This window comes from Oncorhynchus nerka, linkage group LG16 (assembly GCF_034236695.1).
Source record: "Oncorhynchus nerka isolate Pitt River linkage group LG16, Oner_Uvic_2.0, whole genome shotgun sequence".
Lineage (NCBI taxonomy): Eukaryota > Metazoa > Chordata > Actinopteri > Salmoniformes > Salmonidae > Oncorhynchus > Oncorhynchus nerka.
The window spans coordinates 25,004,856-25,032,292 of record NC_088411.1 but is presented as its reverse complement, the minus strand read 5'-3'; the positions used below and the strand labels follow the sequence as shown (position 1 = coordinate 25,032,292).

Below are 27,437 nucleotides of genomic sequence, written 5' to 3'. Positions count from 1 at the left end.
GTGTCAACCGCCATCTCATGGCAAAATAAAGTACTGCATTTTCAAAAATTAACTCCGCGGACAACGAAATCCGAAGTTTTTTTAAAAATCTTGCCGTTTTATTTCTAGCTAGCTAGTAACTTTAGCTATGGCGAAGAGATTCCTATTCTTGCCAAGCCAAAGCAAAAACCTAATGTTTGGTGAAGCTTCTTTTGAGATTTTATCAGACTTTCTCATAAATCTCAATATCAGAAACAAAGATAAACTGAGCAATTTATCACGTTACAGTGGGGATTTTAAAGACAAACGATTGATAGGTAAGTTTTTAGCTCGCTGCTTGCTAACGGTTGTTCGTAACTTTGGTCAACTATCTCATTGTTCTGTCTGTGCTTTGGCAACGTTCCTTACAATAGGGTGACCAGACGTCCCCGTTTACCGGGGAAATTTCCCCGTTTTTAACTGTGCGTTAAAAACAGACCGCAAAGTGAAATATCTTACTTGGCAAGAAAGACCAGGCAGCAGAGCCTACGGGTTGACGTCTCAATCGCGTTGTGCTTGCTTAGGCCAACAGAGGGGGCTGCTCGCTTATAGTAGCTTCATTCACTCTTCTTCTTCAACTAACTACTTGCTCGCGATAGTTTTAGAGAAAACTGCTATGGAAAACTCGGCCAGAAGCTAGCAAGTGTCAAAGTGAATCCACAACATCACCACAAACGTCTTTTCAAGCCAGGTAAATTACAATCGTTTGAGATACTAGCTAGTGATGTTATAATATCACAATTTATTATATAGATAGATGATCTGCCCTATAAGGTTTTAAATAGGTTATGCTAGCTAACGTTAGCTATATAGACCAAGTTAGCTAGCTAGGTTAAAACACGTCCACATGTAAACATGCAGTGGACAGGCTATTTTGAAAATATGATTATATTAAATGAATGCACAATTTATTCAGAGCATATTTTTGTAGATTACAATTAGAATGGTTTGTCATTATAATAAGTAGTGTGAAAATATATTTAGAAATGTTCATGGATAGCATTAGCAGTGGAGAGGAAGGAGAGGAGGAAGACTGGACTGGATAGGAAGAAGAGTGAAGGAGACAGAGGAGGAAAGATAAAGATATGATTACGGAGCCTGCCAATTTATTATTCCAAACAATGTTTTTGAGATAAAATACAAACATGAGGCAAGCAATGGGAATCTGTTAAAATACTTTGGTTATCTAATAGTGTACTATTTATTAATACAGATTGGAGAGGAAGGAGAAGGAAACATGAAGGGAGTAAAAAGAGTGAAGCAAGGAGAGTGTAGAAGAGTGAGGGGGAAAGGTGAAGAGAAGGACAGGAAGACGAGTGAAGAAAAGAGGAGGAGAATAAAAAGTTAAGAGACTAATTAAGACTGGCACAAGGAGAGTGTAGAAGAGTGAGGTGGAAAGGTGAAGAGAAGGAAAGGAAGACGAGTGAAGAAAAGAGGAGGAGAATAAAAAGTTAAGAGACTAATTAAGACTGGCACAAGGAGAGTGTAGAAGAGTGAGGTGGAAAGGTGAAGAGAAGGACAGGAAGACGAGTGAAGAAAAGAGGAGGAGAATAAAAAGTTAAGAGACTAACTAAGACTGGCACAAGGAGAGTGTAGAAGAGTGAGGGGGAAAGGTGAAGAGAAGGACAGGAAGACGAGTGAAGAAAAGAGGAGGAGAATAAAAAGTTAAGAGATTAATTAAGACTGGCACAAGGAGAGTGAAGAAGAGCAGACAGAGGAGATACAATGACTCTTTCCAAGAAATGGAAATGCACTTTTTTTATGATAAACATGATGAGAGAATTTCCATTTCATACGCTCAGGTCAAGACGATAGAATGGTTCACTGCATCCTCTCTTTCAATTGGCAGCCGGTGAAGAACGGCAGTGGTAGAACATCATCAGATGAAAAAGCATAAAGCCTCTCTGATTGCCCGTGTTGGTATGTCCTCTGTCTTCATATTCTTCAAGAATATGGTTTAGCTGTGCAGGAGGGTGTCTTTGCATACCACACTATGCGACACAATCATAGTTACAAATCTATGGACTGCACAGCACAACTGACACGGAAGCTTTATGAGCAAAAGTTTACATGTGCTAGGACAAAATGTGACGCCATAGTGAGTAACGTGTTAGTAACATGGGCAACTACTTTGGTAACACAGGACCTAGACCAGGTTGAATTTGTGTCCCTGTCCATTGATGTGTCCAATCATGGGAATGTAAAGCTGCTGCCAATAGTAGTCAGATATTGTAAGATATATGAAGGCAGCACATCTGTGGAAACAAAACTGCTTGATTTTGTTGAATTGAATGGAGAAACAGCAGAGGAAATTGCAGCTGAGGTCCTGGTGGTCATCCAAAAATGTAACTTGGAAAACATTCTCTGCCGACAACAAATACCAACTTTGGAGGACTGAATAGGCTGGGGAGGGTCAATGTCCATACCAAAGTTTAAAATGCTCTGCAGCGGGAGGTGATTGGCTTAGGTTGTCCTGCCCACATCATTCATAACACGGCCAGAACAGCTTTGGATATGATGTTGAGTATCTGCTCATAAAGATCTTTGAATATGTTCATATTTTCACTGTCAGAGTAGAAAGACTGAAGGGCTTTTGTGAGTTTGTTGGCCAGGAGTACCATAACATTTTAGGACCCAGCAATGTTCACTGGATCTCCAGGCTCCCTGCTCTAGAAAGAGTGCTGAAAAGGTATGTGCCATTGAAATCCTTTTTTATTTCTGAAGACAAATGCCCTGTTGTCCTGCGAACAATGTTCGAAGATCCACTGACTGAACTTTGGCTGGCCTTTGTCCATGGAAACTTGACTGTATTCAGTGACACGATCAAGATGCTTGGAGGCCAGGACCACTGTGCTGTGGACTCCGCTGCAATTCTGAGAAACGTTCAGGCAAAATTGACTGCAAGATGTGATGAAAACTTCCAGTTTTGGTCAGAGGACTTTGAGAGAGCTAGAGGAAAATGAAGCCATGTCTAAAGGCAGCTTTCTCAAAACATCCCAATCATTCTTCACTATGGCTGTGAACTACTTGCAAGCATGGGGAAAGCACACAGATAATCTAAAAGATTTACATTGTCTCCTTTTAAAAAGGCAACCTCAGCGTGAAGAGATCCAGAAGGCATCAGCCATACTGCAGGAAAAATGCCCCAATGTGACCATCAATGAGGATGCATCATTGTGTGACGAAGTTACTGGCCTGTAAGAGTTCCTAAAGGGGGGATCGCTTGAAGAATGGAAAACATCTGAGACACCGCTTAGTCAGAGATAGAGCACGGTGGTTACCCACTTCAAATATAATGACATCCCACACACTAATCTTGCTAGATTAGCGTCTGTTGTCATGTGCTTACCTGGAAGTAATGCACCAGTCGAGAGAGTGTTCTCCCAAATGAATGATCTATGGACAGCAGCAAGAAATAGGTTCACTGTTCCTACCATCAAGGCCATGCTTATTGTGAAGACAAACTATTAACCTCCCCTGCCAGGAGTTCATGGAGAAGCTGGCCAAAGACAGAGCAATCCTGAAGAAAATACATTCTTCTGAGAAATATACAGATTAGGTTGGTATAAGTATATTATGTAGTTACCAATCTCATCAGCATCTTATTTCTTTATTATGTTGTTAAGTATTTCATGTATACTATTGTCTGTTTTTTCAATTTTGTTCATGTTCTATTCTGCTCTTATTCTACCAGGGCCACTGAATGGCTGTTCAGATCGGACAGTTCTTTCTTGTCTGTAGTGTTTCTGTAATATAGTTGTTTTCTCTATCACAGTGTGCCTGTTAGTCTAAATACATGAAACTGGAATTGTCCCGCTTTTTTAGTTCATAGATAATAACATTGGATATTTTAATTATTTATTGACCGCCAAACTGGAAATGTCCCCGGTTTTCATTTCAGAAGTCTGGTCACCTTACAAGAACATGCCACCGGAAATGTGAATGGCGCCATGTTTGTTTATGCTAAAGTTACATAACATTACGTTATTTTGGCTTCACAGGTAACCCGTGACAGGTTGACCAAACCAATATATTATCAAATCTAAAAAAACGAGGCCACTAGGGTCAAAATTAAAGTAAATATGAATTATCCATAACCACACGGACACTAGCTATAAGTTATGTGCTATTATTTTGTTGATTTTCTGATCGACTGATAAACAACTGAATCACGTCGTAAACAGAAGAGATGATGAAAGTCGGATCTTTCATATTAGATTCGATTGGACTAAGTTATTCTGCTACACAGTAGCAAGTAGCATAACATTTTGACTCCCGAGTGGCGCAGCAGTCTAAGGCACTACCTCTCAGTGACAGAGGTGTCACTACAGACCCTGGTTCGATCCTGGGCTGTATCACATCCGGCGGTGACTGGGAGTGCCATAGGGTGGCGCACAATTGGCCCAGCATTGTCCGGTTTGGCCGGCGTAGGCAGTCATTGTAAATACGAATTTGTTCTTAAACTGACTTGCCAGGTTAAATAAAAAAATAAGCGTTGACAATAACATTACAAATGTATTTATAAAGCCCTTCTTACATCAGCTGATATCTCAAAGTGCTGTACAGAAACCCAACCTAAAACCCCAACAGCAAGCAATACAGGTGTAGTAGCACGGTGGCTGGGAAAAACTCCCTAGAAAGGCCAGAACCTAGGAAGAAACCTAGAGAGTAACCAGGCTATAAGGGGTGGCCAGTCCTCTTCTGGCTGTGCCGGGTGGAGATTATAACAGAACATGGCCAAGATGTTCAAATGTTCATAAATGACCAGCATGGTCAAATAATAATAATCACAGTAGTTGTCGAGGGTGCAACAAGTCAGCACCTCAGGAGGAAGTGTCAGTTGGCTTTTCATAACCGATCATTCAGAGTATCTCTACCGCTCCTGCTGTCTCTAGAGAGTTGACAACAGCAGGTCTGGGACAGGTAGCACGTCCGGTGGACAGGTCAAGGTTCCATAGCCGCAGGCAGAACAGTTGAAACTGGAGCAGCAGCACGGCCAGGTGGACTGGGGACAGCAAGGAGTCATCATGCCAGGTAGTCCTGAGGCATGGTCCTAGGGCTCAGGTCCTCTGAGAGAAAGAAAGAAAGAAAGAAAGAAAGAAAGAGAGAATTAGAGAGAGTATACTTAAATTCACACAGGACACCGGATAAGACAGCAGAAGTACTCCAGATATAACAGACTGACCCTAGCCTCCCGACACAAACTACTGCAGCATAAATACTGGAGGCTGAGACGGGAGGGGTCAGGAGACACTGTGGCCCCATCCGATGAGACCCCCGGACAGGGCTAAACAGGAAGGATATAACCCCACCCACTTTGCCAAAGCACAGCCCCCACACCACTAGAGGGATATCTTCAACCACCAACTTACCATCCTGAGACAAGGCCGAGTATAGCCCACAAAGATCTCCGCCACGGCACAACCCAAGGGGGGCACCAACCCAGACAGGAAGATCACGTCAGTGACTCAACCCACTCAAGTGACGCACCCCTCCCCTCCTAGGGACGGCATGGTAGAGCACCAGTAAGCCAGTGACCCAGCCCCTGTAATAGGGTTAGAGGCAGAGAATCCCAGTGGAGAGGGGAACAGGCCAGGCAGAGACAGCAAGGGCGGTTCGTTGCTCCAGAGCCTTTCCGTTCACCTTAACACTCCTGGGCCAGACTACACTCAATCATATGACCTACTGAAGAGATGAGTCTTCAGTAACGACTTAAAGGTTGAGACCGAGTCTGCGTCTCTTACATGGGTAGGCAGACCATTCCATAAAAATGGAGCTCTATAGGAGAAAGCCCTGCCTCCAGCTGTTTGCTTAGAAATTCTAGGGACAATTAGGAGGCCTGTGTCTTGTGACCGTAGCGTACCTGTAGGTATGTATGGCAGGACCAAATCTGAAAGATAGGTAGGAGCGAGAACTGGAGTAATATGATCAAATGTTTTGGTTCTAGTCAGGATTCTAGCAGCCGTATTTAGCACTAACTGAAGTTTATTTAGTGCTTTATTCGGCTAGCCTGAAAGTAGAGCATTGCAGTAGTCTAACTTCGAAGTAACAAAAGCATGGATGAATTTTTCAGCATCATTTTTGGACAGAAAGTTTCTGATTTGTGAAATGTTGCGTAGATGGAAAAAAGCTGTCCTTGAAACAGTCTTGATATGTTTGTCAAAAGAGAGATCGGGGTCCAGAGTAACGCCGAGGTCCTTCACAGTTTTATTTGAGACGACTGTACAATCATCAAGATTAATTGTCAGATTCAACAGAAGATCTCTTTGTTGGGACCTAGAACAAGCATCTCTGTTTTGTCCGAGTTTAAAAGTAGAACGTTTGCAGCCATCCACTTCCTTATCTCTGAAACACAGGCTTCTAAGCGAGGGCAATTTTAGGGCTTCACCATGTTCCATTGAAATGTACAGCTGTGTGTCATCTGCATAGCAGTGAAAGTTTACATTATGTTTTCGAATGACATCCCCAAGAGGTAAAATATATAGTGAAAACAATAGTGGTCCTAAAACGGAACCTTGAGGAACACCGAAATGTACAGTTGATTTGTCACAGGACAAACCATATACAGAGACAAAATGATATCTTTCCGACAGATAAGATCTAAACCAGGCCAGGACTTGTCCGTGTAGACCAATTTGGGTTTCCAATCTCTCCAAAAGAATGTGGTGATCGATGGTATCAAAAGCAGCACTAAGGTCTAGGAGCACGAGGACAGATGCAGAGCCTCGGCCTGACGCCATTAAAATGTAATTTACCTTTTTAAAAGGATATTTACAAGCAATATCCACCCTGTACAATAAATATTGCTCACTATGCTATTTATCTTAAAATTTGATAATTTTAACCTTTATTTAACTAAGCAAGTCAGTTAAGAACAAATTATTATTTACAATGACAGCATATCACGGCCAAACCCGGACGACGCTGGGCCAATTGTGCACCCCCATATGGTACTCCCAGTCACCACCGGATGCAATAGAGCCCAGGACCGAACCAGGTTCTGTAGTGACACCTCTAGCACAAATAAGTAGTGCCTTAGACATCTGCGCCACTCAGGAGCCCTATCCCAAGAATCGAACCCACTCTCCCTACATGTACATATTACTTCAGTTCCCTCAACTAACCGGTGCCCCTGCACATTGACTCTGTACCGGGACCACCTGTATATAGCCACGCTATTGTTATTTTCCTGCTACAGTTTAATTAATTGTTAATTTTATTTTCATTATTTTTTTACTTATCTATTTGTTGGTTAAGGGCTTTTAAGTAAGCATTTCACTGTAAGGTCTAGTCTACACCTGTTGTATTCGGCATATGTGAGAAATAACATTTGATTTGACCCTGTCGTTGCAAGTGCCATGCTCGAAAGTTACCACAATAAACTGTCTAGCTAAAACATTTACAGACTTGAACCGTAGGACTAGGCCATGAAATCCAATCTGAATAGGCCTAAAACCTCTGGCTCTGTTTTCCACAGAATGCATTTTCCTTGTCACAGAAGAGTTAAGACTTGACCCCATGGTTGGATATCATGCTGTTGAATTACTTGAAAGGTAGGATTCATGATTTGAAAACGGAAACTATCAGTTATCTGTCAATGTGATTAAAAGTAAGACCAATTTAATGAGTATCTTCTGCTAACAGGTTCATGATAAAGCACCTGGAGGATCTGTTTTCAACACCACACACACCTGCAGGGGCAGCAGGTGCCCATAAAGGAAATTACGCGGACCTTGTTTATGAGAAACTGAGTGAGAAGTTCCATCTCATTCTCCTGTCTTGTGTGCAAATAGCAAGCAAACTGTCTTTGCACAGTGCTGTGAGTTTTGGGAAACTTTTTCATTATCATATGTAGTTGAGGTTGACCGATTTAATAATTTTTCAATGCCGATACCGATTATTGGAGGACCAAAAAAGCCGATACCGATTAATCTGGCAATTTTATATATATATATATATATATTTGTAATATTGACAATTACTGAATGAACAATGAACACTTTTATTTTAACTTAATATAATACATAAATAAAATCTATTTTGTCTCAAATAAATAATGAAACATGCTCAATTTGGTTTAAATAATGCAAAAATACAGTGTTGGAGAAGAAAGTAAAAGTGCAAACGCAGTAAAGTTTGAATGAATGCTTACGAGCCTGCTGCTGCCTACCACCACTCAGTCAGACTGCTCTATCAAATATCAAATCATAGACTTAATTATTATATAATAAACACATAAATATGAGTCTTTGGTCATTAATATGGTCAAATCCGGAAACTATCATTTTGAAAACAAATCGTTTATTCTTTCAGTGAAATTCACGGAACCGTTCCGTATTTTATCAAATGGGTGGCAACCCTAAGTCTAAATATTGCTGTTATATTGCAGAACCTTCAATGTTATGTCATAATTATGTAAAATTCTGGTAAATTAGTTCGCAACAAGCCAGGTGGCCCAAACTGCAACGAACGCAAGAGACGTGACACAATTTCCCTAGTTAATATTGCCTGCTAACATGAATTTATTTTAACTAAATATGCAGGTTTAAAAATATATACTTCTGTGTATTGATTTTAAGAAAGACATTAATGTTTATGGTTAGGTACATTTGTGCAACGAATGCGTTATTGTTAAAACCTCCCCGTTTGGCGAAGTAGGCTGTGATTCGAGGATAAATTGACAGGCACCGCATTGATTATATGCAACACAAGACAATGTAATGTAATCGGCCATAATCTGCGTCCAAAAATGGCAATTACCGATTGTTGTGAAAACTTGAAATCGGCCCTATAATCTGTAGATCACCATTTGTATCACCATTCATAATGTCAATAATACATTTCTCACCTTTTACTTTACCAGGTGGTTGACAACAACACAGCAGCGCAGTTTCTTCACTCGATGGGCCACAGCATTTCCAAACAAACTATCATGGACATGGAGCTGATGATCTTGAAAGCACTTGACTTCAGGCTAAACACCCCCAACCCTCTGACTTATGTTGAGATACTCCTGGAGGTGCTTGGTAAGTATTTCACATTCTGTAGTCCTTATGATAACCATAAAAAGAGACATGACATTTTGCTGTAATGAGGTCTACATTACATGCTACATTCCTATTTAGGCCTGTAGAACCCATTGCCTACAGGCAATGACCAAAAGTGCCCTCTTTGGTCTCATGGGCAGAATGTTATTAATATCTTTTAAAAATATTATTTAAAAAAACATTGATAAATCCAATGTTTCTATGTCAAACCGTTTTGTTATATTCCAGTCTTCTGTCTTCTGGGTAGGCCGTCATTGTAAATAATTTGTTCTTAACTGACTTGCCTAGTTAAATAAAGGTTACATAATTTTCTTTTTTTATATAAAGTGTAATATTGGGATGCAAACTCACAATTGAATACATTTCAACTCTATATCTGACATGGTACAGGTGTCTTCTTTTAAAAAAAAATCCCATAACCATGTGTGTGCGCGCGGTGTATACTTCTGTTTCAAAATAGATTTGTTTAAGACTACCAAGAATCACTCTGTGACCCTGATTTAGCCCACTGCTGTAAAATGGTTATACAGTAAAATGCCTCTGGAAAAGTTGTGTGAGGAGGTAGCAGGGCTGAGGGGGAGTTTGGAGTTTAGCCAGAGTGAAATTCTCACACTCCAAGAAGAGAACAAGGCACTCACAAGGCAGCCAAGGTAACAGGGCAGCCAAGGTAAAAATCCATGATTCCAACATGGATAGTTTTTTCAGGGAAAACAGTGATGAAGGAGTCGCTACTAGACATACAAAGTCGTAGCATGCGTGAAAATCATTTTTTTCTGGGGTTCCTGAGGATGTATCCGATAATCCAGAGGGCGCGATCAGAGAATTCATGCAATCTGCCTTGAAACTTCCTATAGAGACAGTAAACAAGGTGGCTTTCCACCGAGTACACAGACTTGGAGCCCGGAGCGACAAGACCAAGGGTCCCCGACCGATCATCGCAAAATTTGAACACTACCAACAAAAGGAGATTATCAAAGCAGGGGAAGGGAGCTTAAAGGGACCAAATTCGGTCTCAATGATCAATTTCCAAGGGAGATAAACAAACATCGTAAGAGACTGTATCCGGTACAAAGGCAACAGAGGGAGAAGGGTAAGCGTGCCTTTCTCATTGTGGACATACTCTTTATAGATGGACAGCTATTCCGAGACAGCTCCATAACACCATGGCTGTACTAAATTCTACAGGGACTTCAGGTTCTGAAAAAAAGAAAGAATGGGAACTGTAAAAATATCTGAACACTATGAAGTGGATATGAACACACACATACTCAATTACATGCTCGCATACACATACGGACTTATACATACACACACACCTGATCTTGCTCTCCCCTCTCACTCTCTTTCTCTCTTTTCTCTCACTCTCTATTGTCGAGAACTGTTTTAATATTTAATATGTTTCTTGTTTGTGTATCTTTTTTATGTATTTGTCTACAAGTTTATATATGTTTACAACAAGCATGGGGAAAATATCAGGATAGCACGCATTATAGTCTTACTCCTATACAAACATCGTGCACACTCACTAAATCACATCCAATATCATACACATCAACCTACTCAGATTTACTACACACATAATATCTTGTCTCAATTTTCTAACATCTGTGGCATTGGCTCACAGGCAAGGGAATAAAACAAATATTGCTAGAACTTATTTCTTGAATTCTAAATATCAGACATTTGAATGCTCTAATTTTGACCGTCATATCTCTGATGGCAGTGAAAAGTCACTAATTATGGTCAATTTAGACTGAGAATAGTATCTAGTTATGGTAAGGGGTGAAATAAGTATAGCCAGTTATAATTGTAACAGTTTAGCAGATTATAAAAAAAGAAGAGCAGTCTTTACGTGGCTAAAATAAAACGAATATAATATATACTGTTTACAGGAAACTCACTCTACAGCCTTAGATGAAGTTGCGTGGAAAAAGGAATGGGGTGGTGAAATAATTTTCTGTCATGGACAAAGGAACTCAAAAGGTGTGATGATATTAATTAACAAAAATGTTGATCTGAATGTGCAAATAGTCAGGAATGATTTGCAAGGAAGGTGGATCTTTTTGAATATGAAAGTGGACGAAAAAGAGATATGGCTCATTAATCTATATGGTCCGAATCAGGATGATCCATACTTCTTCGAAAACATTTATACCAATTTATTGAACTTACAGGCAACAAATTATCAAATCATTATGGTAGGAGACTATAACACAGTGTTAAGTACCTCAATGGACCGTAAAGGTAATCACTCTACAAACTATCATCACTGTGTCCTTAAGGAAATCACAAATATTATGGACACGTTAGAAATAGTGGATATTTGGAGACTAAAAAACCCCGACCTAGTGAGATATACATGGAGGAGACTTCATCAAGCTAGTTGTCTTGACTACTTTTTCTCTCTTGCATTAAAGGTTAAAAAAGTTTTAATTGGGGACTGCGATTGGATGCGATTGGATCATCATCTAATTGGCATTCACATATAGGTTTTCCACGTGGACGGAGATATTGGAAATTTAATCAAAGTTTACTGGAGGACAACTTATTTTTAACTAAGACAAAATAATTTATAACTGAATTCTTCCAGTATAATATAGGTTCAGCAAATCCCCTTATTGTTTGGGATACCTTTTAAATATACCTTCAGAGGTCATTCAATATTTATCAATAATAAAAAAGCAGTTTCTGGCTAAAGAGACGAGACTAACAAGGGAAATCCATGAACTAATAGTACAGGTAGATAGCAATAAAAACAATACTACAGAGATACAAACTAAGTTAGAGGAAAAACAAAAAGAACTTGAGAAACTTATTCAAGAACGATCTAATGTAATCTATTACAAAAATAAACCAAACTGGATGGAATATGGAGAAAAATGCACAAAATTCTTCCTGAATTGCCAATACAGGAACACTAACAAAAATAATTTGCGGAAACTCGTTACTGAAGATGGAGTCATCTATGATTCTCCAAATGATATTTTAAGAGGAAGCTAATTATTTTAGGCAGATGTTCTCTTTTCTGTCCCATCTTCCCCAACTGAATGAAGATTACGGTAAGGAATTATTTCCAAATAATATAAAAAATGGAAAATTAACAAATTTACAAAAAGATCAGTGTGAAGGCCAAATTAAAGAGCAATAACGTTTTGAGGCTATTAAATCCTTTCAGTCTGGAAAAACCCCAGTGCTTGATTGCATACCGGTAGAGGTATATCAAGCCTTTTTTGATATACTAAAAGCTCCATTGTTAGATTGTTTTAACTACTCCTAAAGAAATGGTAGTCTTGCAGGTACTCAGCAGAAAGGTCTGATTTCTCTATTATTAAAACAAGACCCAGATGGCAAATATAAAGACCCAGTCTATCTAAAAAACTGGAGGCCCCTTACACTTCAATGTTGTGATGCAAAAATACTAGTGAAATGCATAGCATTCAGAATTAAAAAGGTTTTACCAGGTATTGTTCATCCTGATCAGACAGGTTTTTAACATGGATGATACATTGGAGATAATATACGACAACTACTAGAAATAATAGAACATCATGAAACATCTAAGAAGCCAGGCCTGGTATATATAGCAGATTTTGAAAAGGCAATTGATAAAGTCAGACTGGATTTTATTTATAAATGCCTGGATTTTTTCAAATGAGGTGATTCTCTTATAAAATGAGTAAAAATAATGTATAGCAATCCCAGGTGTAAAATAGTAAATAACGGCTACTTCTCAGAGAGTTTTGAAATGTCAAGAGGAGTTAAACAAGGGTATCCCCTGTCACCATATCTATTCATTATGGCCATCGAAATGCTAGCTATTAAAATCAAATCAAATTTTATTTGTCACATACACATGGTTAGCAGATGTTAATGCGAGTGTAGGGAAATGCTTGTGCTTCTAGTTCCGACAATGCAGTAATAACCAACAAGTAATATAACTAACAATTCCAAAACTACTGTCTTATACACACAAGTGTAAGGGGATAAAGATGTATGTACATAAAGATATATGAATGAGTGATGGTACAGAGCAGCATAGGCAAGATACAGGAGATGGTATCGAGTACAGTATATACATATGAGATGAGTATGTAAACAAAGTGGCATAGTTAAAGTGGCTAGTGATACATGTATTACATAAAGATGCAGTAGATGATATAGAGTACAGTATATACGTATACATATGAGATGAATAATGTAGGGTATGTAAACATTATATTAGGTAGCATTGTTTAAAGTGGCTAGTGATATATTTTACATCATTTCCCATCAATTCCCATTATTAAAGTGGCTGGAGTTGAGTCAGTGTGTTGGCAGCAGCCACTCAATGTTAGTGGTGGCTGTTTAACAGTCTGATGGCCTTGAGATAAAAGCTTTTTTTCAGTCTCTCGGTCCCAGCTTTGATGCACCTGTACTGACCTCGCCTTCTGGATGATAGCGGGGTGAACAGGCAGTGGCTCGGGTGGTTGTTGTCCTTGATGATCTTTATGGCCTTCCTGTAACATCGGGTGGTGTAGGTGTCCTGGAGGGCAGGTAGTTTGCCCCCGGTGATGCGTTGTGTAGACCTCACTACCCTCTGGAGAGCCTTACGGTTGTGGGCGGAGCAGTTGCCGTACCAGGCGGTGATACAGCCCGCCAGGATGCTCTCGATTGTGCATCTGTAGAAGTTTGTGAGTGCTTTTGGTGACAAGCCGAATTTCTTCAGCCTCCTGAGGTTGAAGAGGCGCTGCTGCGCCTTCTTCACGATGCTGTCTGTGTGGGTGGACCAATTCAGTTTGTCTGTGATGTGTATGCCGAGGAACTTAAAACTTGCTACCCTCTCCACTACTGTTCCATCGATGTGGATAGGGGGGTGTTCCCTCTGCTGATTCCTGAAGTCCACAATCATCTCCTTAGTTTTGTTGACGTTGAGTGTGAGGTTATTTTCCTGGCACCACACTCTGAGGGCCCTCACCTCCTCCCTGTAGGCCGTCTCGTCGTTGTTGGTAATCAAGCCTACCACTGTTGTGTCGTCCGCAAACTTGATGATTGAATTGGAGGCGTGCGTGGCCACGCAGTCGTGGGTGAACAGGAAGTACAGGAGAGGGCTCAGAACGCACCCTTGTGGGGCCCCAGTGTTGAGGATCAGCGGGGTGGAGATGTTGTTGCCTACCCTGGGGGCGGCCCGTCAGGAAGTCCAGTACCCAGTTGCACAGGGCGGGGTCGAGACCCAGGGTCTCGAGCTTGATGACGAGTTTGGAAGGTACTATGGTGTTAAATGCCGAGCTGTAGTCGATGAACAGCATTCTCACATAGGTATTCCTCTTGTCCAGATGGGTTAGGGCAGTGTGGTTGAGATTGCATCGTCTGTGGACCTATTTGGGCGGTAAGCAAATTGGAGTGGGTCTAGGGTGTCAGGTAGGGTGGAGGTGATATGGTCCTTGACTAGTCTCTCAAAGCACTTCATGATGACGGAAGTGAGTGCTACGGGGCGGTAGTCGTTTAGCTCAGTTACCTTAGCTTTCTTGGGAACAGGAACAATGGTGGCCCTCTTGAAGCATGTGGGAACAGCAGACTGGGATAGGGATTGATTGAATATGTCCGTAAACACACCAGCTAGCTGGTCTGCGCATGCTCTAAGGGCGCGGCTGGGTATGCCGTCTGGGCCTGCAGCCCTGCGAGGGTTAACATGTTTAAATGTTTTACTCACCTCGGCTGCAGTGAAGGAGAGGCCGCATGTTTGGTTAAAATCAGATCCAATAACAACATTAGAGGATTATAAATCCAAGGCTTAAAAACAAAGGTGTCCATGTATGCCGATGACTCAAGTTTTATATTAAGTCCGCAAGCTAGATCCCTGCAATGTATCATTGAAGATCTAGATAGCTTTTATGTACTCTCTGGACTAAAACCAAATTATTATTAGTGTACAATATTACTTATTTGGATCTTTAAAAAATACAACTTTTACATTACCCTGCAGTCGGAAGTTTACATACACTTAGGTTGGAGTCATTAAAACTCGTTTTTCAACCACTCCACACATTTCTTGTTAACAAAATATCGTTTTGGCAAGTAGGTTAGGACATCTACTTTGTGCATGACACAAGTAATTTTTCCAACAATTGTTTACAGACAGATCATTACACTTATAATTCACTGTATCACAATTCCAGTGGGTCAGAAGTTAACATACACTAAGTTGACTGTGCCTTTCAACAGCTTGGAAATTTCCAGAAAGTGATGTCATGGGTTTAGAAGCTTCTTATAGGCTAATTGACATAATTTGAGGTGTACCTGTGGATGTATTTCAAGGCCTACATACAAACTCAGTGCCTCTTTGCTTGACATCATTGGAAAATCAAAAGAAATCAACCAAGTCTGGTTCATCCTTGGGTGCAATTTCCAAATGCCTGAAGGTACCACGTTCATCTGTATAAACAATAGTACGCAAGTATAAACACCATTGGACCACACAGCCGTCATCCCTCTCAGGAAGGAGATGCGTTCTGTCTCCTAGAGATGAACGTACTTTGGTGCGAAAAAAGAACAGCAAAGGACCTTGTGAAGATGCTGGAGGAAACCGGTACAAAAGTATCTATATCTACAGTAAAACAAGTCCTATGTAAACATAACCCGAAAGGCCGCTCAGCAAGGAAGAAGCCACTGCTCCAAAAACGCCATTACACCTGCATTGTTTGCTGTTTGGGGTTTTAGGCTGGGTTTCTGTACAGCACTTTGAGATATCAGCTGATATCGGTTTGCAACAAAGATCGTACCTTTTGGAGAAATGTCCTCTGGTCTGATGAAACAAAAATAGAACTGTTTGGTCATAATGACCATCGTTATGTTTGGAGGAAAAAGAGGGTAGCTTTCAAGCCGACGAACACCATCCCAACCGTGAAGCACAGGGGTGGCAGAATCATGTTGTGGGGGTGCTTTTCTGCAGGAGGGACTGGTGCACAAAATATATGGCATCACGAGGGAGGAAAATTATGTGGATATATTGAAGCAACATCTCAAGAAGTTAAAGCTTGGCCGTAAATGGGTCTTCCAAATTGACAATGACCCCAAGAATACTTCCAAAGTTGTGGCAAAATGGCTTAAGGTCAACAAAGTCAAGGTATTGGAGGGGCCATTACAAAGCCCTGACATCAATACTATAGAAATCTTTTGGGCAGAACTGAAAAAGCGCGTGCCTACAAACCTGACTCAGTTACACAAGCTCTGTCAGGGGGAATGGGCCAAAATCCACCCAACTTATTTTGGGAAGCTTGTGGAAGGCTACCCAAAACGTTTGACCCAAGTTAAACAATTTAAAGGCAATGCTACCAAATACTAACTGAGTGTATGTAAACTTCTGGCCACTGGTAATGTGATGAAAGAAATAAAAGCTGAAATTAATCATTCTGTCTACTATTATTCTGACATTTCACATTATTTAAATAAAGTGGTGATCCTAACTGACCTAAGACAGGGCATTTTTACTAGGATTAAATGTCAGGAATTGTGAAAAACTGAGTTTAAATGTATCTGGCTAAGGTGTATGTAAACTTCCGACTTCAGCTGTATATAATGGGCTGATGGTGAAGTAGACATATTTGGTATTCATATCACAAAATATATAAATAAGCTCTCCACAATGAATTTCAATAGAAAACTTGTAAAAATAGACAGGATCCTGCAACCATGGAGAGGTAAATACCTGTCTATTTATGAAGAAATTGCCCTGATTTAACTCCTTAGTCATATCTCAGTTTACTCACTTACTTATGGCGCTGCCTACTCCTGAAGATTCTTTTTTCAAATCATGAGGAAAATGTTTCAACTTGGGGGAGGGGGGGGGGTCCTCGAATTGTTGATGTAAACCTATGGTGGAACTGTGGGTTGATTTTTGTCGGGTTCGGGTTCACTTTTTTGTCCTGGTGGGAGTTCTGTCAACGTGCCCTTGAGCAGGGCATTAACCCTGGATGCTTCTGTGTGTCGCTCTGAATGGGAGTCTGTTGGATGACTGGTATGGTGTAGTTGTTGGATGACTGGTTTGGTGTAGTTGTTGGATGACTGGTATGGTGTAGTAGTTGAGCTGCTTCACTGCAAGTATATTGTATGTTTTGGATATCCAATAAAATCGTTTTTTTTTAAATGCCTCTTGGTGTTTCCGGTATGTAACTATTTATTCACTACCCACCATATCCTACAGGGCACAATGACTCTTCTATCCCTGTGGAGCACCTGCATCACCTCAGCAGACACGTGCTCCAGTTCACCTACCTCCAGAGGACAGCCATCTATGACTCCCTGCTCAAGGCCACCACTCAGTGCCTGAGCCCATCTGACGAACAGAGGTAGGCTGTGTCCCAAAAGGCACCCTATTCCCTATAGTGCTCTACCTTTGACCAGGGCCATTGGCAGCCATAGTTCTCCCCTCTCAATGTTAGTAACAGTAGGCCGTGTGTGGTTAGTTAACAGCAGTGTAACAGCCATAAATAAGCATGTGTCCTCTTTGAAAACCAACAGAAAGACTTTCGTGTCGGTGACTGAAGACTGCATGCTTCTTGGTGTTGGTGTCATTGCTGTGGGTGCATACATCCTCAATGTCACTAACTGGGAACAGGTGATCAGCTACTATAATATATCCTTCTTGTAAACAGTAATAGTATTAACTTTTATTTCTTCCATACTTAATAAGGTTTAAGCTATTATGTTGGAAGTTGGATTGTAAACTTTCGCTAAAAACTAGTGTTTGGTTACTACAGTGCATGCTGCTCAGTGAACTAGTAACGGCCCAACCATTGATCACCAGGTAGTGGAGGAGCTGAGTCACATCACAGGGATCTCAGTGAAGAGCATCAGTGATTTCACACATGTTACACTGATGCACATTACCAAGAACAACTCTCCCATGGTCACAGCAACTTGAGTCGAGTCCGAACAACACATTCATCGATTGAAAGATTTTATTAACGCTAATTTGTTGGTCTGAAACTTGACAATGAACTAAGTTTCTTCAGCTACAGGAAGTTATGAAAGAAAGAAAGCCATTGATACTTAGACAGTACAGTACTATACAGTAAAACAGTACAGTAAAACTACAGTGTCTGTGTATGTAGAAGTGTGTATGTAGAAGATTGAAAGGTTCGCACCAAACATCTGATGTAAAAACTAGCTCCCTGAGTTTGACTTTCTAGTTGATTTCCTTAAGAATTTAACTTCTATTTTCTGCATGTTTATTTCTGTTTACTGTTCCAACAATTAGCAGCATTAAAGAGCCTTCTTCCATCTATCAAGTCATATCTGTTAAATGCCATAGTGTGCAATATAAAAGCAAAGCTGATGTTAAAATCCTAATAATAGAAATGTAATAAATAGTGTAATAAGTCATTCATTTAACTTAAATAGATAAGAATACATGTATTTATTATACCCACCACCTCTCTGTCAAGTTTATTTCTCCTCTGTCCAGATGGTACCATTGAATAAGATGCACTGCATCGTGTGTTAAAATCATTTCATGAAATAAGTTAGAATAAATTCATCATAAACGTCACTTCACCCAGGATTTAAAAACAGGAAGTAAGAAGGGTGAAGGTGTCAGGTAGGTGGGTGGGTCAGGTGTCCCTGGCGTGTGATTGCCTCTCTGGCTCCCTCTGCTGGCTTTCACCCTCAGTGTGCGTGGAAGAAGAGAAACCCATCAAACCTGAGGGAGAATCAAGACAACATCCAGTCAACTGCTGTTATTCAACTGTAGATAGCTATTCAGAGAGTGTGACACATTTCACTGCACCTATCCGGTGTATGTGACAATAAAACATCTTAATTTGTTGATATATTTTTAAATAAAAGGCCAGTAAACACAACAGGTTCCATTGATCAATCATTCTTCAATCAAAGTTGTCCTTTAAACCTAACAATCTTTCAAATCAAATGATTTAAAATCAGATTTACTCCTCAAATCCATTTTTACAAAGAAGGCAATTATTTAGTAAATTGCAGACATCTCAATATAAGAACTCTGGCTATCAAGTGTTGATCCATTTAGATTTGCACAGTATTTCTGTCACCAAATGATCAACACTGTCGTCACCTACTGTTGGCCCCTGCTGTTCTCTGAATCAGGTACAGTCTGGTAGCCATCTAAGATAAAGAAACATTTCTGACCTTCAATCTATCTCATACTGTAGCAGATAATCATGAACGTACCAATTAGTTATACTCCATTATTTATGGGAAGCCTAGTGAGTCATCTTGTTTTAAATCCCTCTCTCTCACTTATACTGTGTACCTCACCTTTAAAACAGGCTTAGATATAGGCTATCTACTTTCTGAAGGAGTAACAACAGCATTAACTTGTGATACTGTATGTATAAATGGATAGCTGTGGAGTAGTCTATACCATTGGGGAACAGGACGTTAGTCCCTCACTGCATGAGCACCATCACCATGAAATAGTTCCTCCCTACCCTAGAGACGGCGTTGCTACGTGACTGGGCCACCTGCAGCAGCTCTGAGAACCTCTGCCGAAGGATCAGCAACATGTACAGCTCTGGACTGGTCTGCTCCACCTGGGACGGCAGGGAAGTCAGGAGGTTAAAAGAGAATATGGATGAGATAAACAACCTACTAATATTTACTCCTACTAGCATGCCATATCACACAGGAGTTAGTGTTTTTCGTCATGAATCTTGTTCTGGAGGCAGATCTGCAGAGTGGTCACTAGCTGGCACAGCCACAAAGTCATAAAATCTGATTTGAAACCTAACCCTAACAATCAAATCAATTTATATAGCCCTTCGTACATCAGCTGATATCTCAAAGTGCTGTACAGAAACCCAGCCTAAAACCCCAAACAGCAAGCAATGCAGGTGTAGAAGCACGGGGGCTAGGAAAAACTCCCTAGAAAGGCCAAAACCTAGGAAGAAACCTAGAGAGGAACCAGGCTATGTGGGGTGGCCAGTCCTCTTCTGGCTGTGCCGGGTGGAGATTATAACAGAACATAACATGGCCAAGATGTTCAAATGTTCTAACCACACTGCTAACCCAAATGCCTAACCCTAACGTCAAATTATGAACTAAAGGCAAATTTTGATTTTCATGAATTATTACAATATAGCCAATTTTGACTTTGCAGCTGACACATCTAGTGGAAATTTCTCAGCTCTGCCTCCAGAGCAAGATTCATAACCGTAAACGTCAGCCTGCTACCACACAGATAAGCATTTATATTGTAAGTCACAACAATAGACTGATACAGTTATTACACAGCTGGGTAGTAAGCTATAGGGATATGCAAAAGAAGGGATGTGTACCTGTGTCTGACCATGCCTTTGGTAAAACTCCTCCATGTCAAAGTCGTCCAGATCCAGTGTTAGGCTCCCCTTACACAACTCACAGGTTTTGACCGCAGACAGTGTGGTCCCTGGAAACACATGGTAACACACACACTTCATTCCTTCGATCAGTTCAGAGCCTCACCATCATGATTCATTTCAACAATTAAATCAGTCATTAAACTTACCTGACTGTATTTTAGTCTGGATCCACCTCTTCAGGCAGTCGTGGTGGATGTACTGCAGGCTGCCGGAGCAGAGACAGGGGGTGAGCAGGGGGTTGGTCAGGGAGCCAGCACCACACTGACAGATACGACACTGGTCCCCTTCCTCCTCATCAGAAGACTCTTCCAACAGACTGGAGGTTAGAAGATTACAAATGAGATGAAGAATATAGGATGAGTTCATGCTACTTTATAAAGTTGTTCTTAATGTTTTTTTACACCCAGTGTAGGTCAAATTAAGATCCTACATCTGTATAAAAGCAAAATAAATGTGCATGCCAAACTTTATCAAGGTACCAGTAACTACACTGCTCAAAAAAATAAAGGGAACACTTAAACAACACAATGTAACTCCAAGTCAATCACACTTCTGTGAAATCAAACTGTCCACTTAGGAAGCAACACTGATTGACAATACATTTAACATGCTGTTGTGCAAATGGAATAGACAACAGGTGGAAATTATAGGCAATTAGCAAGACACCCCCAATAAAGGAGTGGTTCTGCAGGTGGTGACCACAGACCACTTCTCAGTTCCTATGCTGATGTTTTGGTCACTTTTGAATGCTGGCGGTGCTTTCACTCTAGTGGTAGCATGAGACGGAGTCTCATCCAGGATGGAACATCAATGCGAGCTGTGGCAAGAAGGTTTGCTGTGTCTGTCAGCGTAGTGTCCAGAGCATGGAGGCGCTACCAGGAGACAGACCAGTACATCAGGAGACGTGGAGGAGGCTGTAGGAGGGCAACAACCCAGCAGCAGGACCGCTACCTCCGCCTTTGTGCAAGGAGGAGCAAGAGAAGCACTGCCAGAGTCCTGCAAAATTACCTCCAGCAAGCCACAAATGTGCATGTGTCTGCTCAAACGGTCAGAAACAGACTCCACGAGGATGGTATGAGGGCCCGACGTCCACAGGTGGGTGTTGTGCTTACAGCCCAACACCGTGCAGGATGTTTGGCATTTGCCAGAGAACACCAAGATTGGCAAATTCGCCACTGGCGCCCTGTGCTCTTCACAGATGAAAGCAGGTTCACACTGAGCACATGTGACAGACGTGACAGAGTCTGGAGACGCCGTGGAGAACGTTCTGCTGCCTGCAACATCCTCCAGCATGACCGGTTTGGCGGTGGGTCAGTCATGGTGTGGGGTGGCATTTCTTTGGGGGCCGCACAGCCCTCCATGTGCTCGCCAGAGGTAGCCTGACTGCCATTAGGTACTGAGATGAGATCCTCAGACCCCTTGTGAGACCATATGCTGGTGCGGTTGGCCCTGGGTTCCTCCTAATGCAAGACAATGCTAGACCTCATGTGGCTGGAGTGTGTCAGCAGTTCCTGCAAGAGGAAGGCATTGATGCTATGGACTTGCCCGCCCGTTCCCCAGACCTGAATCCAATTGAGCACATCTGCGACATCATGTGTCGCTCCATCCACCAACGCCACGTTGCACCACAGACTGTCCAGGAGTTGGCGGATGCTTTAGTCCAGGTCTGGGAGGAGATCCCTCAGGAGACCATCCGCCACCTCATCAGGAGCTTGCCCAGGCGTTGTAGGGAGGTCATACAGGCACGTGGAGGCCACACACACTACTGAGCCTCATTTTGACTTGTTTTAAGGACATTACATCAAAGTTGGATCAGCCTGTAGTGTAGTTTTCCACTTTCATTTTGAGTGTGACTCCAAATCCAGACCTCCATGGGTTGATTAATTTGATTTCCATTGATCATTTTTGTGTGATTTTGTTGTCAGCACATTCAACTATGTCAAGAAAAAAGTATTTAATAAGAATATTTAATTCATTCAGATCTAGGATGTGTTATTTTAGTGTTCCCTTTATTTTTTTGAGCAGTGTATATTTAGAGAGGATACTCATCTGACATAATGACAAGAACAGAAGGAAAGAGTACTTGTCCCATTCTCCAGCTCCTCTCACCGTTCTTTGATTTTGCGTAACGTCTCTGGGTTGGTAGCCGGTGCTGATTGGGCCTCCTGAGCTGCCATAGCACCACTACCCTGCTGTGCGTTGCTCATCTGAATGTGAGCCACCTCCCTGCGGATGTCACGGAGGGCCATCAGGGCCATGGTCAGGTGATCCATCAGCCCAGAGGTCCCATGGCGCGAGGCTTCACTGGAGGACGGAGTGTCCTCTGTACTACTATCACTACTACTGGCCTCTCCTCTGACCTCCTCTGGTTCCTCCTGCTGGATCCTGCTGACCAGCTGGGAGTGCCTCAGGGTGTAGCTGGTCCTGGGTGGTGAGGCCTCCAGCACCGGCCATCTCTCTGAGCCCAGCCAGATGGGGTTAGCTCTCCTGGGGCTAAGGGGGCTGAGATGATCCAGCTCAGGGAGGTGGTCATACAGCTGCTGCGGGATAGTGAGAGCCCTGCTGGCTCTCTGTGTGACAGAGGGTGTTATGGACAGCGGTGATATCGACAGTCGACCTACTTGCATTAGTGAAGGCATGGGACTATATCCTTCTCCAGTGTATGAAGCTCTACTGTTTGGTGATTCTTCAGGGGTGCTTGTTGACTCCAAACTCAGCTGGGACTGCAGGCCCCTGGGACTCCGGACGGTACGGACACTGGGAGACTGAGAGGCAGTCCACCTCACGGGGATTTGGTAGCTCTCTCTATCAGCATCCTGACATGAATGGCTGTCGTCTTCCCCGTCTGACTCAGACTCTGAGGACAGAACACCCAGCGTGCGGAAGTGGCTGCTGAGGGGGCCGGTGAAGGAGTCACTGAGGCTGAGAGAGCTGCTTTCTAGGGTGCCACTGCTGGAGGGGCATTGCGAGGGGAGGGACTCCGGTACGGACAAAGGACTGGTGTCAGCTAAACTCCTGGAGCAGAGCTCAGCCCTGTAGGTGTCCTCACTGCGTACGTACTCCTCTGTGATACTACTGCTCTCTGAGTAGCCCTGGAAGGGATCCGAGATCAGCTGGACATAGGGATGGGACTCTGGGTCGTCTGGGCTGGGGGAGCGGTGGTACTGCAGTGAGGGAAGACGGGGCCCATCTGTGTAGGATCTTCTAGAAAAGGTCAGGGGCTGTGGGAGGGAGCAGCTGTCTAATGGCCTCTTGACCAGATCATGTCTTGTAGAGATGTTTGAACTATCTGCACGGTCACATGATGGTGCCCCTATCTTTTTCTTCACCCTCAGTGTGTCTTGACTTTGTGTTAGTTTCAGAGTGTTTGACTTAGTTACACATGTGGATAACTTACAGGCTCTGTTTTTTACAGCCACAGATCTGTGTTTGTGACATGGTGGAGATTGTTCCTTACCTTGAAAAAAGCATAAAGAAGAAAGTATATAAATTTGATCAAAAATGTAAATGTAAATGGAGTCATTGGACCCCATAACCTCTGGTGAGAGAAGTCCGTCGTCTAAGACAGGGTTTTCCAAACTCGATCCTGCCCCCCCCGTGCACAATGTTTTTTCTCTAGCACTACATCGTCAAACTTTGATTTATTGAATCAGCTGTGTAGTGCTAGAGCAAAAAACTAAATGTGCACCCCCGTGGGGGGGGGGGGAGGGGGCATGGTCTAAGAGGATGCACCAGAGGATGCATTGTGAGAATCTTACAGTGGGATGCCAGTGGGGCAATGGCTCTTCTCCATGTCTTTGATGTGGTTGCCAATTCTGCTGTTCTACTTTGGGTTACACTGCTCTGGGTTCCGCTGGAGATGGCAGGAAAGCGGGACTCTGAGCCTTTGTTCTGTGAGTTTCTCATCTCTGATCTGGTGGATTTCACAGAGCTGGAGGACTGAAAGGCAGCAAGACAAGGTTTAGAGAAACTATTAGAGGATGGATAAAGATGAATGTAGGCTACAGTCTCAACCAATGAACTGTAGAGATGTTGACATTTTACTTTAGTCATTTTGCAGACTCTCTTTGTAGTTAGTGCATACATTTTTCATACTGTCCCCCCATGAGAATCAAACTCACAACCCTGGTGTTGCAAGCACCATGCTCTACCAACTGAGCTATACAGAACCAATGTTGTTTCAATGACATGTACAGACAATGTTATGTGGCACTTGTAAAACTGTAGAAGTGTGAATACCTTCTTGGTGCCTGGCGCTCCCTGTGCCCATGGTCTTTCATACCTGCGGGCTTTGAACCTATTTGTCTTAGGTGTTGGTGAAGGCGTCCGTACTCTGTGTACTTCCCTCCTCACCTCTGCGTCTGCCCTTTCCTGTTCCTGTCTGCGTAGGTGGTCCTGCAACATAATTACCTTCATTTCCATATAATCGCCTTAATTATCACCATCATTATCATCACTTTCATTCAGCAATAATCTCTACACCATAGGCTACCACTGTTATCTGTTGCTGTCATACTTGAACAACATCCGTCATGCAATTGTCTATGCCCTGTAAACTTTCATGTCATTTAAATTATTTGAGAACTGCTAATGTACAAGATTTAGGCCTACCTCTTCGGAACATAGCTTACCTCATATTTAAGGTCTCTCCTCTTCCTCACCTCACAAATGTGTTCAGCATTAGTGAGGTTCTCAGCTGCGCGTCTTTCCCAGCTGTACATTATGTGGACAAAGACTCCTGACATACAACGTTATGTGAAGTAAAGTTTATTGATTTATAAGATTACACATTACACATATTTTACATATCAACAAAATTAGCTAGTTAGCTAACTTAGCTAACTCGTTGGCGTGTTCGTCACCATAATAATGTAATATATTATCTAGTTAACGTTATATAATAGGTAGGCTAAGACAGGTGGATCGGTTGAATTGTGGTGGCAGACGCTTATAAGCAAATGCAAATGCCCTACCATTCTGTTAACCTATTAAGTAATTACAGAATAGCTAAATTATTATCATCTCTTACTATTTAATCGAATCCATTTTCAGTCAGTGAGCCGCTAGATAGCTAGCTACTTCCTTCCCAAACTGTGTTTTCCCCTCTGATGCGTCTCTTCGTCTCCATAGAGATGAGGCACGCTCACAAAACTTCAGGTGGAGTTGTATGGGCGTGTCGGTCGCGCGCATGCATTTTTTTTTTAAATGGAAATTTGTCTCCCAAAAATTATACAACAGGTCAGATCTGAGCGCATTCATGTTGGTAAATATAGGATATCCATAGCCCATCCAAACAGCTCCATCACATGGTAGGTAGTCATTGGGGGATTGATTTTTTTTATGGCTCACTTGCCAAATAAGCAAGTCAGTTCTTTAGGGGCCTGCAATTGGTTGCTATGCTGCTACTGTTTTCATGATTTTGTTGATGCAGTGTATGAGATTCATAGGCCTTATCAACCTGGTCACTCACACCTATAGGCTACAGTACAGTCTAGTTCACACAATAATCTAAGTAATACACAAAAGTAGTTCCCTGCATGCTGGTTTTCCTGCCCCCTGTTTTCTTATGAGGCAGAAAGAAAAACATTTGACCTTTTTTGAATGTATAAAAAACATATTTACTCATGTCTCTACTTCAATAATATAACTTACTTCAGTAATATCAGTGCCAGTTCGAGGTGGCCTTCTCTTTACCCTTATACAATACAAACACAAATAGCTTCTTCCCGCCCCTGTTTCGGTAAAAAGCTGAGGGATGGGGCTAAAGAAATGTAATCACTCTCAAATTCATGTACAGAGATATAAATGCAAGGACTGACCATCCATGATATCAAAATAATAGTTTTAACCATGTTTTGAGGCTGTATAGTGTTTGTTTACATTTACTTTGTTTACAAACATTGGAGTAAAACAAGCATATATTTTGGGTTCTGATGGAGTACGACAGTTGAACTAAGCTCATGAGACATTTCTAAGTTATATTCTTCAAGAATCAATGGGTACATATCATGTAGCTACTGCTGATTGCCCATTTAATGGACAATTAACTGCATGTCAAATTGTTGTTGTGCTAACCTTACAGCTTGAGAATATGCCTGCCTACCCCAACTTCAGTAGCAGATTGTATATCTGTTATGGAGAGATCATGGGAATAGAGAAATCTGCACCCCATGATCCTTCAGGAGTCTCACAGGCAGCACAACATCTGAGTGCAGAGCGGAGCGGTGTGAGGGATTACAGCTGCCTGAAGCACCTGAGGGAAGGTGTGTGCAGTGGAGCTGCTGTGTGCGAGGTAGACTTTGCTTTGGCATAGAGAGTGATGTTCATCCCCAATAGCACCCTATTCTCTGTTTAGTACACTACTTTTGACCAGGGCAAAAAAAAAAACAGTGCACTAAATAGGGAAGAGGGTACCATTTGGGATGCAGTGAGAGAGAGGTGCTGGAGTTTCAGTGGATTAGTAGGGGATGCAGAGGACAGACTTCACTCTCACTGGCATAACACTGCTTCAGCTCTGCATGACTGCTGATCGCTCCAAATCAAATTTAACCCTAATTAATCTCTCCTCCTGCCTGCCTCTCTGGATGCTTCCCAAATGGCATCCCTTTATAGTGCACTACTTTTGACCAGGGCCTATAGGGCTCTGGTTAAAAAGAAGTACACTATTTAGCGAATAGAGTCTCATTTAGGACATAGATTCTGTCAAAACCCACACACTGGAACCGGCAGCCCTGGGCTGGGCACACACCTGGCTGGGGCATTTATCACTGCTATACTGCAGCCTCAGCCATCCTACTGTAATATAGTACGCTACAGCACAGACACATTATATAGTATGTGCACATTATATTAGTGCACCAGTTACACCTACAGATCACATTTGGAATTACAACAAAATAATAACTTCTATATAATTTATTTGACATACAGTGCCAGTATTTAGGCGTATGCATCGTGTCATGCTGATGCAATGTTTTTACAACAACAGTGTTCAATAAGCAATGTTTCTATCTAGAGAATCCTT

General features: G+C 42.0%; 2 protein-coding genes across 4 annotated transcripts; one reads left to right on the top strand and one right to left on the bottom strand.

Annotated features, from left to right (window-relative positions):
* Positions 1–112: 112 nt before the first annotated feature.
* Positions 113–18,901, top strand: cntd1 (cyclin N-terminal domain containing 1). Of its 2 annotated transcripts, none has more exons than XM_029685214.2 (7): positions 113–296; positions 7,496–7,571; positions 7,663–7,837; positions 8,882–9,044; positions 17,245–17,389; positions 17,562–17,658; positions 17,848–18,901. In XM_029685214.2, the coding sequence occupies exons 1-7, from the start codon at positions 128–130 to the stop codon at positions 17,962–17,964; spliced, it is 942 nt and encodes a 313-aa protein (XP_029541074.2). In that variant the 5' UTR covers positions 113–127; the 3' UTR covers positions 17,965–18,901. The 2 variants fall into 2 exon arrangements, with proteins under 2 accessions (XP_029541074.2, XP_029541073.2); XM_029685213.2 differs by lacking the exon at positions 113–296 and adding an exon at positions 1,581–1,938.
* Positions 17,984–25,576, bottom strand: LOC115144294 (E3 ubiquitin-protein ligase MARCHF7-like). 2 transcript variants are annotated; one of them, XM_029685212.2, is made up of 10 exons: positions 25,443–25,576; positions 25,045–25,151; positions 24,653–24,808; positions 24,172–24,352; positions 22,523–23,870; positions 20,560–20,729; positions 20,351–20,460; positions 19,505–19,606; positions 19,133–19,178; positions 17,984–18,741 (listed from the first exon to the last, which is right to left on the bottom strand). In XM_029685212.2, the coding sequence occupies exons 2-10, from the start codon at positions 25,132–25,134 to the stop codon at positions 18,653–18,655; spliced, it is 2,292 nt and encodes a 763-aa protein (XP_029541072.2). In that variant the 5' UTR covers positions 25,135–25,151; positions 25,443–25,576; the 3' UTR covers positions 17,984–18,652. The 2 variants fall into 2 exon arrangements, with proteins under 2 accessions (XP_029541072.2, XP_029541071.2); XM_029685211.2 differs by lacking the exon at positions 19,133–19,178 and having other exon boundaries at positions 18,654–18,741; positions 25,443–25,575.
* Positions 25,577–27,437: the final 1,861 nt, after the last annotated feature.

Coding starts and splice junctions, on each gene's coding strand:
- cntd1 (XM_029685214.2), top strand. CDS start 128: ATGGCGAAGAGATTCCTATTCTTGCCAAGCCAAAGCAAAAACCTAATG. Junction 297..7,495: donor TAAAGACAAACGATTGATAG/GTAAGTTTTTAG, acceptor TGTTTTCCACAG/AATGCATTTTCCTTGTCACA. Junction 9,045..17,244: donor GATACTCCTGGAGGTGCTTG/GTAAGTATTTCA, acceptor CATATCCTACAG/GGCACAATGACTCTTCTATC.
- LOC115144294 (XM_029685212.2), bottom strand. CDS start 25,134: ATGTACAGCTGGGAAAGACGCGCAGCTGAGAACCTCACTAATGCTGAA. Junction 24,809..25,044: donor GGAGAGACCTTAAATATGAG/GTAAGCTATGTT, acceptor ATTATGTTGCAG/GACCACCTACGCAGACAGGA. Junction 19,179..19,504: donor GTAGCAACGCCGTCTCTAGG/GTAGGGAGGAAC, acceptor TCTTTATCTTAG/ATGGCTACCAGACTGTACCT.